Source organism: Enoplosus armatus, chromosome 2 (genome assembly GCF_043641665.1).
Source record: "Enoplosus armatus isolate fEnoArm2 chromosome 2, fEnoArm2.hap1, whole genome shotgun sequence".
NCBI classification, from domain to species: Eukaryota; Metazoa; Chordata; class Actinopteri; order Centrarchiformes; family Enoplosidae; genus Enoplosus; species Enoplosus armatus.
In genome coordinates, this window is record NC_092181.1 from 12,794,318 (window position 1) to 12,808,320 (window position 14,003).

General features: G+C 41.4%; 1 protein-coding gene across 1 annotated transcript in view; it reads left to right on the forward strand.

Moving 5' to 3' along the window:
• The window catches only part of septin9b (septin 9b), a 50,619-nt gene that overhangs the window by 4,242 nt on the left and 32,374 nt on the right, over positions 1-14,003 (forward strand). Inside the window, exon 2 of the mRNA XM_070926113.1 lies at positions 3,548-4,231. Within this exon, the coding sequence (XP_070782214.1) occupies positions 3,548-4,231 (684 nt within the window). The remainder of the gene's footprint in view (positions 1-3,547; positions 4,232-14,003) is intronic.

Below are 14,003 nucleotides of genomic sequence, written 5' to 3' on the forward strand. Positions count from 1 at the left end.
GTCCTGACTAATTTCAGAGATAGAGAACACAATAAGCAGCAACTTTGTCTTGACCTGTTTTAACGTCACCCTCTCACCCCACAAACCTCTTTGCCGCTCTATCTCCAGTCTCTGTTCCCTCCTTTCCCTCCTGTCTGTCTGTTTGTTTTCCTCCCTCTAACTCTCGGCTATCTCCTATCACTGCATGGCTGAGATGATATTAAATGTTTGTGTTCATTGGTGGGGATGTCCTTGAGAGAAAAGTGATGATACTGATGATTAAGAGGCAGCCTTGCCTAACACCTGGGCTGTATTAGGACAAATGACCATGAACCAAAGGAAGGATATGCAGCTGCCTCCATCTTTGTTTTTGTTGCACCAATAATCCTGTGCTATATTGTCTGCACTGCATTATCTTCCCACATGAGACACCGTGAGATACTGGACACTGGGCGGTGATAGGTAGCGGAGGGACGTGGGGAGACGAGACTCCTGGCTGCTTTTAATGAGGTTCCTCTGAGGTAGACTGGACCTCTCATTTCCAGCTCATTGTCTGGGAATGCTGTTTCATTGGGAACGATACTCCTTCATCCATCTGTCAGTCCCACGCTCGTGCACAAGTACTCTTCCTATTGCTCCGTGATCCCGTACTTATGATATTCACTCAAAGAATAGCCTGGATGGAAGTGAAAGACATGTTTCCCCTTTTGCTTCAGCTGAACAAGAAAGACCCAGGAGTCTGTGGGAAGAAGCGTAATCCTAAAAAACATGGGAGTTGAGTGATCATCCGAGTGAGAGATGCCCTGAATGCCCTTTTCCATTCTCTATATTCCCAGACAACATGAAAGCACAGAAAGATTCAAATTCACTTCTGCTCTTAAATCATGTACTCTCGACTGCACAGTCTCTAAATACAAACAAACGGCTCGAGAGGAAAGCACTCAAGTCCTCTGCTGTGGTCCTGTGCCTGAGGGCATATAATCACAAAGCAACCAAGAACAGAAATACTAATCTAAGATCACTTAACAGGTCACTGGCAAAACAACATCTCGATTCAGCTCTCTTATTTTGACAAAACTTGTGAATATGGATCCTGATATCTCTCCCACGTTCAGCTTTATTTCTCACATTTCCTCTTCCAAAATGTAACAAACGTCTACAGAAAGTGTCAAGAAGCGTTAAGAGCGTGCACGGTTTCCTAGTTGTTGGGACTCTCAGAGGAGGTTAAAATGAGTGCCTCGCTCGCTACACAATACAGTCTTAAAGCGTGCATCACAACCTTTCAGATCCTTGTGAAATCTGCAGACCAATTTTGGAACTTATTCTCTGGCCAGAGTTGAAAGTAGCCACAGCCTTGGACTCCCTCTCAGCAACCATAAAACACAAGACAGAGGAAAGCAGGGATAAGAAGGACACAGTCCAGTGGCTATATGGGTTTGGACACCAATTACAAAGTTTATTGTGTGTAATTTTTTTTAGATGTATATCTATCAAAGGATGGATTTTAAAGCTGTTTCATGGTGCCTTATTGGATAATGAACTCTGTTGTCATCAGGACTTCGGCACAGAATGTAATGGGGGTGTGAGAAAATGTGTTTCAAACACTAAGACCTGTTTTGTGCTTATTAAGGGACATTTCATGCTTTCCACACATAATGTAGGTATTGTGCAACTCTCTGGAGTAGCTACAGCTTGCCTTACAACCTTAGCAACGCTTCCAGTCCTCTGTAGTTCAAGAATGCCAGAGATGAAAGGTAACCATGCTTTAAGGTCTAGATAAAGGGTGTACAGGGAGTGGTGGGGGCGGGGGTAAGGAGATTTGTACACAAATCACCATGAACTCCAAGACATGAGTGCACATTCACCTATTCCCGTGGTGTACAAGAACGTCCTTGGTGTGTCCGACTAACACGAAAAAGCTCTGGCCTGATTTTTTGTCGGGGGTGAATTGTATCAAATGTCCACCCTGTTGGGATGATGCAGCTTATAGCAGTAAATTAGATTAGTGTTGCTGGCTGATGTGTGTGGGGAGACGGCTTTGATGGGATTGTGTTGAGCTCTGCGTCCCCTAACAGAGTTTCGGCTTTACACAGAATGCAGTTAGGCTGGGGCACGGTCCCCTCCCTGTGGGTGTAGCCGCTTAAAAATAAACACGTATACATTCCCGTAACACATACTTGGTCCTTTTTACAAGCACTTTGAACAAAACTACATATAGTTACATAAAGGCACGTGCACACGCTGACACACCACAAGCCGCGAACAGATCAAATAATCAGCACTGCGTTTTGGATTGTAGGAAACAGGAGATGTTCTTCAGGGTGTGCGTGAGCGGACTGGTCTAACTAGTGTGTCATTATGATACCAGCTCCTGGCTATTGGCTTGGCACAGCAACTCCACGATGGGAGTCAAATTGAAGTTGACTTTGAGCCAGTGCACACTTCCCAGGGGGGTGATTCCATCCCTCAGTATCTTCATCTTGGACAGCGTAGCAATTTTCTCACGTAACAACTAACTGAGGGGAAGGATGCGCCTCTATCTCTGTGCTCATGTTGCTCATAAACGGGGAGACTTGGGACTTTTTTTTTGCCTAAATGCTTGGCTGATCGTGTGCATTATAACATGTCGTGAAACGCTTCAAATGGCCCTTTGTAAAACCCCAGAATTTTATTTTGTAGTGTGCCACACACGTAGCACCCAAGTCATGACAAAACAATGCATGAATCCACTTAAACATGCTATATGGTATTGGGGAAATCTGATGCTGGTGATGAGGGATATAATGAAATTAGATAGGTATGGCTTAATTGCTTGTGCATGCTGGTTCCTTTGTGTTGCCACCAAAATTGCTTCTACAGATACCCCACCCTCAACCCTCAGGCGCTTTACTACTTGGATACTGTTCATAATGTGTTTTAGAAAAACAATTCACTTTGTTTACTGCTCATTTAATTGGTATGACCTTCTTGATGAATATTTTACGATATTGTTCCTACTTCCTATAAACAGCAATCTTGTCCCATAAATGGTTTATAAGGAAAAGATGAGCTTATTTTGGTTTAGAAATTCAGGGTCAATGTGCTTTCAATATGTTGTGTTCTGTTTTATGTACTTGTGGAAAGTACCTAAGTACCTTTGCTCAAGGGCTGTACTTAAGTACAATTTAGATGTACTTGTACTTGTTTACTTGAGTGTTTTCTTATTATGCTACTTTGTACTTCCACTTTACTACTTTTCAGTTGGAAATATTGTAATTCATTTGACAGCTGTAGTTTTTGGAGATTTTCTTTTTTGATTAATCATTCCATGGTTTTGTAAATGAAATGTCAGAAAATCGTAAAAGATATTCAATTTCCAATGAAATAAAAAAAGCAGAAAATCCACTGGACAAACTGGAACCAGAGAATGTTTGCGATTTCTGTTTATGAAATGACTCACCTGATAAATTGATTATCAAAATAGTTGCTGATTAATTTTCTGTTGATCGACTAATCAGTGAATCAACTAGTATTTTCAGCAGTCAAGCGACCCTATGACTGATGTGTTGTGTTTGTTTCTTACATGCAGCTCTGAAGAGGTCCTTTGAGGTGGAGGATGTCGACACTTCCTCTCACTCTTCCCCCGGCTCCCGTCGGACAACCAACTCCCCTCACCGTAACGCCATGTCTCCCACCAGCATCTACTACCGTGACCTGGGCACTGCCGCCTCGGCCACGAACAACAACAACCTCAACTATACCCAACCCCGCTCCATCATGGGCGGAGGAGGCTCCAAGACCCCCGAGCCTGTGTCACGCCGCTCCGAACTTTCCATCGACATCTCCTCTTCTTCCAGCAAGCAGGTGGATAACGTCACCAGCCCTGCTGCCACACGCTTTGCGACCAACAGCACCCTGAAACGCCCTGAGGTCCTGGGCCACTCCAAGACCCCTGAGATGAGCCACAAGAGGGAGGTCACTTTTGCCAAGACGCCTTCTGATTCCCCGGTGATACGTCGCAATGAGGGCAACAATAACAACAACGGCACCAGCCGGACCCCTGAGCTGAATCACGCTCGCAAGTTTGAGCCTCCGAGTCCCGGAGACGTCCGTAAACCTGAAATCAGCATCACCAGAGCTCCCCCAGAAAACAACGGCCACCACCCAGCAGTGCATCACCCACACCACCCCAACCCTCACCACAACACCATCGTCACCACCTTCCGCTGCTCCTCGCCTAATCATGCTGGACGAAAATCCCCCAACCCTGACCGTAAGTCTGTTAAATCATAATGTACCTACGTCTACCTACGACCCTACTAGAGGTCAATAACTCCACAGGAAACCTTTAAAATGTCAGTCAGTGAGATTTCTTTTGGTGACATGTTCACTTCTTTCTCTGCTTAGTCATGGTGGCTGGTTGGTAATGATTACTACCCAGTTCTTAATCTTAATGTTTATTCATTAACATTGCTGTTGCTGGAAAGTAAAAACACAGATCTTTTCGAACAACTGTCAGATCATCTTTTTGTCTAAAGAAGGAAGAATAACTGGGTCCTTTAGGCAGAGTGATGAGGCCCAGAATCTCCTTCAAATCCTTGTTGGTGATGTAAAAATGCATATAAAATGTGTGTTTATTGCTTTAACCCGTCGCTGAGAATAAATTAGATAATTAATTTAGTCTATTATATGGTTGTGTTTGGCATCCATTTTTAAGTAAGTGGTTTATTTTTGTGTAGATAGTCACACTCAATAGCAATCAATAGCTCCAATATATAATAGAAGAAATGGTTAAGTAAGTTCTTACTGTACACTGCTCTAACTCTTGTTTGTACCATGTATTCCTATACTGTAGCTTGGTTGTTTCTGGTGCTGTTTAGCAGCCTACTTTCTGGAATATTGTTGATGATAATAGATTAGCTTGTGTTTAGACAAACTCAGATTAGTTGATATGCTTTTATCTCTGTTCTTACACCATTTCCTTTGGATCCCATGTAGAATCTCATGACATTGTTGGCTTGTTGTGTAAAACCTGAATCAGACACTGCAGTAAATTACTATTGTTGCATAGCATTGCCTTGGTGCAGTGATGTAGTTCACCAGCCTGTGTGATTGCTTTAGCACATACTTGCCAGTTTGGTGTGTCATCATTGGAAAAGAGATTAAAGTGAGTCTAGTAGGCTATCTTAAACTCAAATAAAACCAAATTACATTTTCTTATGTGAGGAGGAAAGGGCAACTTTTCACTCTTGGCTGTAAGTTCATTTACATTCAAACCCCACTGGGGAAAAACAATGTCACATTTTCCAGATTACATTTCATTTGGACTCTAATTCATTTGGATTTTTTTCATCTTCCTGTTCCCTCTGCACTCTAACCCAAGTATCAGGTCTCTCACTCAGAAAGAAAAAGTCAGTGACAGGAGCGGCTTGTTTGATTAGTCTGATGTCTGCACGTCTGTCAGTAATATAAGTAACCATGTCCTTGTAGGCCTGTCTATCAGTAGAAACAGCAGACTACATGTCTGTATTTGTGGTAATCCATGTCTGTTCTTAATGCAGCATTGGAGCCGGGGTGGTTTATGTTATGTGAACACATAACCTTGGCAACAATAGAACAGTTGTATGGTAGTTAAATAGCAATTAGTGCTACAGTAAAACTATATGCAACAGAGAAGGATAGATTGTAGCCCACAGGGTAACATTAGCAGCTTGTGACATTGATATACAGCAACATACAGAATACAATTTGTATTTAGTTTATAATCAGTTGGAATTTAATGTGTAAGATGAAATAAGCAGTACTATATGCTACTTGTTTTTAATTTCAGTTGTCACATTGTAAGCTCTAAAGTGGTAAAGGGGCAAACCTGTTGTCAAGATACAGCTTGCACAAACATATAAGTATGTAAGTAAACATGTTCATTTCCTCCTGTATGTAGTAAGCCTACCTATGAAGCACGGTCACAACTACTCCTACCCAACTAGATATCTATAAATGTGTGGGAGTTTAAAAGTATAATCATGTGTTTTTAGGTTTACCAGACTCAATTTTTAAGCAAAATATAGATAACATTTTAGGGCATTGTATGAAATCTTTTTGGCCACTTGAGGGCAGCGGAAACAAATTGTGAGCAGGTTTTCAGAGCCTTTTTTTTTGTTTAAAACAGCTGCCCGCTGTGGCCGAAAACAATGCTATGAGAGCAGTGAGAGTGAACCAAAACAGTAAGGTTGTGGACCGGACAGCTAAACAATGAGCTATGAGCCATAAAACAGAGGAGAGCTGCAGATTCAGGTGATAATTTTGTGTACAGTAGGTTCCTCACTATAAGCAATTCCATTCACAGTGTCACATTATTTTGTTCGTTGTTGTACTCATAATGTTTCTACTTGATGTGACTATAAATGTCTAGTCTGTGTCTGTGCTGAAGGTTTTACATGATTCTCTCCTAGATTAGGGGGCTGGTAGCCACTTATTTGTCCACAGAGAGAGGCCCTAATAAGGGTCTAAATGAAGGGTGACCTGCATGGAGGGCCCAGGGGCTCTGACTGATTCCACCCTGCTCTGCTCTAACACATTATCAAGAGAGCTGGGGGGGGAAAAACACCACAACAACACTTATAATAGCACTGCAGTCACAGATTTGAAATTACTGTAATGTACATGCCACATAGGTCCAAGTTATATCCAAGGCATGAATACACATTGTTCTCTCTGAAAATATGTTTGCCAAATTATTATTTGCACCTATTGCTCCAATTGTAAGTGCTTTTAATAGATTTTCTTCAGTAACGTAAATATGAAAAATTGCACTCATAGCTGTTGGCAACTCTACAAGCGGATATTATTTAGTGTTTTCTTTTTTTTTTTTTATATGGTTGTCAGCTGTGTTTTTGGGAGCCTATGAGATAAGCTGCTTTCCTGTCCATTCAGTTTTTCCAGGAGGAAATGACATCACACATCATTTGTGCACACACACACACACACACACACACACACACACACACACACACACACACACACACGCACACACAAAAGCACACAGAGCATCCTGTGCTTCCTTCCGTGTTCTGTCATGGTGATTGTTTCCCCTGCTGTGTGACCTCGCTGCAGTGTGCTTCCTCTCTCAGGGGTCATGTGATCTAAGTCAGTCAGCTTCCTAGCAAATGTCCCTCTGTACTTTGATCTGAGCATCACACAGAGTGAGATACGCTGGGGTGGGGTGTGTATGCAAAAGGTCCACATGAAAAGGGTTGTGGACACACAGACACGCAGAGTGAGTGAATTGCTGGAAGATCACTGATAAGCAAAAACGTCATCTTTTGTGGCTTGACGACCTCAGTCAGTGGAGGTCACACAAAAACACACAGACTAACCACCTAACTAGAGCTGAAACAATTAGTCAATTAATCGACAGTATTATATTTATAGTTGATAGTATTTTTATAATCAATTAACCGTTTGAGTCTTTTTTTCAACAAACGCACCAAAAATGTGCTTGTTCCCGCTGCTCAAATGTGATGATTTGCTGCTTTTCTCTGTTTAAACAAATATCTTATATCTTATCTCATATCTGTGTTTTGCGGTCGGCGTATCCATCTTTGCAATCTCATGTTCTGTAGACAAGCACTTCCAAAAGCATTCAATTGCAGAGAAATGTGTATAATTTCCATTTTCCATTTGGTATAATGGGAAGCCATAGAAATAGATTTTAATATTTCACTCAGTTTAACTGTGATATAGCTTCAAGTGCTGGAAGAAGCAGATATAGAATCTATATGTTATGACTTGGGTAAAGTGATGTTAGATAGCTGTAGGAAAATGACAAAGAAAAACCTGACCATCAGCTTCACTTCAGGCTACAGACACCAGACTCTTTCTGATTGGTATCTGGTCTGCTCCTGTGTGCTCAGCCAGATGGGGAACCTTATCTTGACAGACAGGCCTGCTGTTCATCAATCCATCAAGCACTGCAGAAAGAGCTCTATCTAACATCACTAGACAGAAACGCGGAGACCACCTGTGGTCAGAAATAACACATTTCTTATCACTTTTCAGACCAGCTTTCACATATGAGAAACTTTGTTTCACCTGGAGACACTTTCTTTTGTTTTCTTCCTCACATTTAGGAACCTAGTCGCTGACAGGGATTAATACAGGGCTGCAACAAACAATTATTTTCATTATTGATTAATGTCCAGTGTGTATTATTTTTTCGATTAATTGTTTTGTCACTAAAATGTCAGAGAACGTCTTGTTTTGTCCAACCAACAGTCCAAAACCCAAAGACTCAGTTTACTATCACATATGACAACAAAAACATCAAGTGCTCACATTTGAGAAGCTGGAACCAGTGAATATTTGGCATTTTCTCTTGAATTATAATCAATAAAAAGAAATCATTCGTTTATCAAAATTGTTCGCAATTCATTTTCAATTCACAATGGTCGATCAACTAAAGAAAGAAGATTTCGACAGAAATCTTAATTTTAACTCTAGCAGATTCTCTATGCTTAACTGGAATTTGTCCTTATGTTGCCTAAATAAACAGATAATCTTGTAGCACATTTGTTTTCCTAATTGAGGTGTAATCATTATGGAAGAGAGAGCAAGTGAAGCCATTTGTCTTTTATTTGGATTGACCTTCTGAAAGTGGGGAGGAGGGGCCAGTGGAGGAGCGGTGGGTGATTTGTCTCTGCCTGTCCATAGGTCAGGAAAGGGGGCACACACACACACACACACACACACACACACACACACACACGCGCACACATACACACTCACAATTTTTTGTCTTACTTTTGTTGTCTCTCATCAACACACCTACTAAAGCATGCACACACATTGCAGGCACCCTCAGGCGAAGGCATATCCGAGGTCAGTCCTCTCCCAGCGTAATTACTCTGGACTGATCCCAGACCATTACTCAGTATGACCTGTCGGCTAATTACCCAGAAAAAAGGCAGCGAGGCAAAGAAATGGATCGAGAAATGTTGCGTACGTGCTAGTGATAGGGAACTGTTGCTGGCTGCAGAACTCTGAGGCTCTGCAGTCTTCGTACCTGTTAAGATGTAGTCTAAGGAAGTTCAAAACAATCCCAAGGGTTAAGTATTCCTACCTTACATTTGTCTCTCTCTTGTTCGCATAGTTAAAACATTAATGTTAAGAGACACAATAATAGAGCATCAATGGATATGTGCATAAACATCAGACAAAATATTCATCTTAGCACGTGTTTTTGAGGAATTACACATTTTCAGCACTTTCTATTATAGTTTTGGAAGTAATTAATTATTACATTTTATCAACTTTCAGTGGAATCATATTCTGAGGATACAGTCTTATCGTGTTACTGGTCTACACGATTCAGAGAAAGCTGTAATCAAATCAAACAAAATGAGTCACTGAAGCTTTTGTTTTACACATGAAGAGTTCGGTGTCATGTAATACGCAACAGATCATCATTGATATTGTGATAATGATTTCAACCATATCGTTCAGTTGCTTTGTGTTAAATATCTTTTGGTTTTCTAAATGCTCTCCAAGCAAGCGACACAGCAATGATCATGTAGGACTTCCATTGCTCAATGACTGTTTGATAAACTGAATGTTACAGTAAGTGAAATTGGGACATTTTGGCTGTGAAAAGATCTTCAAACCACTAGAACCCCCCCCCTGCCAAATATTATCACTGCTTCAGAGTCAGAATCAGCACCACATCTGTACATTTGTACATTGTACGATTAATTAAACCAGTGGATTGGATGAAAAGGTGACGTTAATCCTGAAAAGGAAACAGTAAATAAAAGTTAATAAATTGAAATTGGCCTCATCGCCTAATTTAAGTCAGCTCTTGCTGTTCAGTGAAGACAACCACAGCAGATGAGGTCATATCAATAGACTTGTAATCTATTTGTTCATTCACGACCACATTTTCTAGATATAATGTGAAGAAAATACACTTTCTTCTGGGAACTTTTCTTTTTTATCTTTGTCTTGAGATGATCACAATATGATGTTCTTACACTGAGGCACAGATTGTCCCTGACTGTGCCTTTGACTGAGCTGCCAAATAGTGTTCAGTTTTGCTCACTTGAAGTCTGTGAGCCTCCAGACTGTAATGTCTGTCTTTTTGAGTTAAAAAATGTCCCACGGTGATAACAGTGACAAGTGTCGCTTCTCATTATCTTGAATATGACTTTCACTGTTGGTGTGCTTCCTGAACAAGCCACCAGGAGGCAGTGTGTGACAGGTGAAATCTGTTCAGAGACTGAACCTGGCCTGCAGGTGAAATAAAGCTGTATTTCCTCTTTATTAACGCCAGTTTCATTTGCAAAGGTAACTCTCAATGAAAAACGTTATCTTTAGTACTGCTGTCCTCTCTCTAACAACTTCAGGGTCAGAAGAAACTCATCCAACGCACAGATGTCAGCCTTTTTCCATTCATGTTTTATTAAAGATTTTAGCACTTCAATATATCACAAGGATAGACACTCATTCAAACAATGTCTCACAGCTCTTTGAAGTGTGTGGATATTGGAGGAGGAAGAGGAGGTTGGAGCTGAGAGAAATGGGAAAGAGACAGCCCTTCTGCATCAGATAAATAGACTCAAACACACTCACTCACACACACACACAGTCTCCCTCTCCCCCAGATAAGGCTTTCGGAAGTTGAAGTTTACATTGAGCATCTGGGGGAAGTCAAGGGTTAAAGAAGTTTCCCATCACTGCAGAAAGACCTTTGTCCTCTTCAGTCCTCTTGCCAAATCCCACAACTGCAGTAAATGCCCCTCTTCATTCACTTTCTCCTGCCTGCTGTGAAGTCAACACATTAACGCATTTCTTTACATACATGTTCAAACACACACACACACACACACACACACACCTCACTTCCTCTCATCACACTGGGGACATGACTTTTTGAAGAATGATCACACTTTGTCTTCCACAGAGAGTTTAACGAGACAGTCTAACTTTGGATACACTCTCACACACACACACACACACACACACACACACACAAACCTTTTTCCATCACCATGAGATAAAAGAGAAATAGTAGGATATGGGCCATCAGAGCTTCATGAAGCAAACTGAGATAATGTCTAATCTCAACTGACATTATCTTCATTTAACTGGTCGGCTTTTTGTGAATCCTCCCTCCTGTTTATCCAGATATGAGACTCTGCAGTGGTTCCTTTGTCCAAGAAACTGACGGGAAAATCATGTCCCTTATCTTGGCCATGGAAATGAAGAAATGAAGCCAGACTAATGTAGGGCCTTGAAATGGAAAAAACACCATGCCAGCACGAGCCATTGAAACAATCAAACACAGCCGACCTGGATAAATGAAGGATGAAATACTTTATTCAATACATAATTTAACTGACCTACAATGCAAATGTCTTATGCAAGATTTTTAAAAAATAAAAGTATACATTTTGATGTGATCATCGGCAAAACCGCTTATATTTACACTCTCACTCAGAGTGGTTTTAATGAAGTGGAAAGGTTCATGAGGTCAGTTATTCTCCACATTCTCTGCTAATGATGTTTGGCCCACTTGCTGGCTGATACAGGACATACTGGAAAAACAATAATTGTTTTGTGTGTGTGTGTGTGTGTGTGTGGACAGACAGCTGGCCATTTGTGCCACAGTCCTGCCATCTGCTGAAATGAGTCGATGAGGCGGTAGAGGGATTCTTGTGCGAGGGTGTGTGTCTGTCCGGTTAAACATGTGTGGAAAAGTGAAAAGTCTTGCTCCTCATGTTACATCAACAACAGCTGATTAACGTAGTTGAGTGTGTGTCCCCCTCTATGATGATATAGCAGCTCTTGGCAATTTGACGTCAGGTTAAAGCCATGATATCTCAATTATGTCCTTGTTTTCATCATTACCAGTGTGTTTTCCCCAATTGCACATAGACCAGTGCAACAGATCAGAAATGTGTTATCGGGTTGTTACTCCATGCTCGCAGTAACTAATTTGGCAGCTTAAAAGAGTACTCCACTGATTTAGCATGGCGCTTCTGTAACATTGTTAGACTCGATGGACGATGGATGGACAGTTTAAAAAAAGGTCACAAATCAATTCAGCAGAACCAGAGAAATCCTCTTTTTTTAATTCTCTGCACTCTTCTACCTTGTCAAAACCTGGTGCCACTTATTTCTAACTCCACACTCCCAGATGTTTTTTTCATTTTCTAACTTGTAGCTTCAGACCCAACCGACACTGACTCAAGTGACATCACTTAAGTCAGTTTATCAGATTTCACGCAGCTCCCTCTGGAGCAACAAAAAGCTTTACCCAATTTTTTTCACATATGCAGTTGTGCTCCACAGCACCTGTAAACAGACTTTGATGTGGATTGGAAAATTTGGTTGAGTTCCCCTTTCAGTATAAACCATGCACAGAGGCTGGTTTGCATCAATTGTTTACGGAGATTTCTATGTCAAATGGAACTAAAGACAATACAGATACTTAGATTTGATCTTGCAAAGCTGAAATGCAAAGCACAGAGTAATGGGTACTATGTGACTGTAAGACATATGTAAAAATCTACTGTTATTTTCTTAGGTAAAAAATAAATCCTGCAGCAACAGGTCATCTGAGACTGCAGATTCATGAGTCTTAAAATATGTTTTGAAGTGACTCCAGCGGGACATGTGTTACCGAGTTTCTGCAAAAACATCATGGTCCACTGGGCTCTGAGGAAGGGATGCTGAAGTGTAATTTCAGTGCCATTTGCTCTGTTTCCAGGCTGTCAGCGCTGTAGATGTGAAATTGAACTGTGAAAACTCTCATCTCTATTTCAGTTAGCTCTCAGCACATATGCAGCACAGTGTAAAAATAAAACCAAAAGAAAAAAAAACTTGCCATTTACTGTTTAACATAGCATTGGGTGACAGTTCAATGCAGGCAGAGGGGAAGCAATACATACGTTTTCTGGCAATAATCCTCATTGCCTCTTTTGCGCTTAAGTGCCCTCACCTTTCACACCTCACAGATTAATGTTTTAGATTATCCAAGTGAGGCTTATGCAGACGTGCTGCTTAGTTCACTGATTGCTCCCTCAGCTGGGGATGTACCGGCAGCTTTCATTGAATCATTAAGGATACTCAAGTGAAGTTGGCAGAGACTTTAAAAGCAGGCAAAAACAGCCCTGATCTGAGACTGGATCTTATTGCATAACTGAGGTTTTCAGTGATAATTTAGGGATTTAGAGAATTTAACTGCAGCTTTGTGGTTTACGGGCAATTAGCTTCCTCGCAGAACACCATCATCTGTTGAGAAAACCCTTGGCAATGGAGCCAGGAGGAGCTTGGGGCGAACTTTCACCTCCGGCTTTGATGGCGTGAAGTGCTTTGTGATGCTACACAGCAGACTGCAGACATCAACATCACTCAGAGGAGGAGGCAGATGGAGGAAGCATACTTACAACTGAGGTTTTGGGGGGAAAGGGAGAGTTGCCTCGGATGAGTCACTCTGCGTTACGCACTGGCAAACTAAAATTCAATATTTGGTGGAAGACTGAAGTACGTCTTGTTCTTTGAATGTAACACCAATTCAAGAAGATGATGGTTCATGATCACTAAAAGCAGAAATTCTCTCTCTCTCTGCGCATGAAAGGTTTCTATTATAGATAATTAGCATCATAACTGGCCTAGATTTTTCTGGAAGACATGCAGCGACCGCACAAAGAGTTTAATCACAGAGCTCCTTCTGCCTTCTCTTCGTTTTTGGAGTTGAGTCATCCCTGTCCCTCGCCCCCGCAGATCCAGCGAGGGGCCAGGGATTCCCCAGAAGGCCAATCCCTCAGAGTCACTGTGTTTATTGTTCATAGGGCTTTGACTCCACAGCATCAGAAATAGAGAGTACATGTTGGTGTGTGTGCATCGGGAGGCGTCGTTAGTTAGTTTAGCGACTAACTAAGAGAGGGAAGAGACAGATAAGGGCTCACAGGAGAGATGACTTCTATTTGCAATGAGATATACAACAACCACGAGATGGAAACCCTTTGTGAGTATTTGTTTGGTTGTCT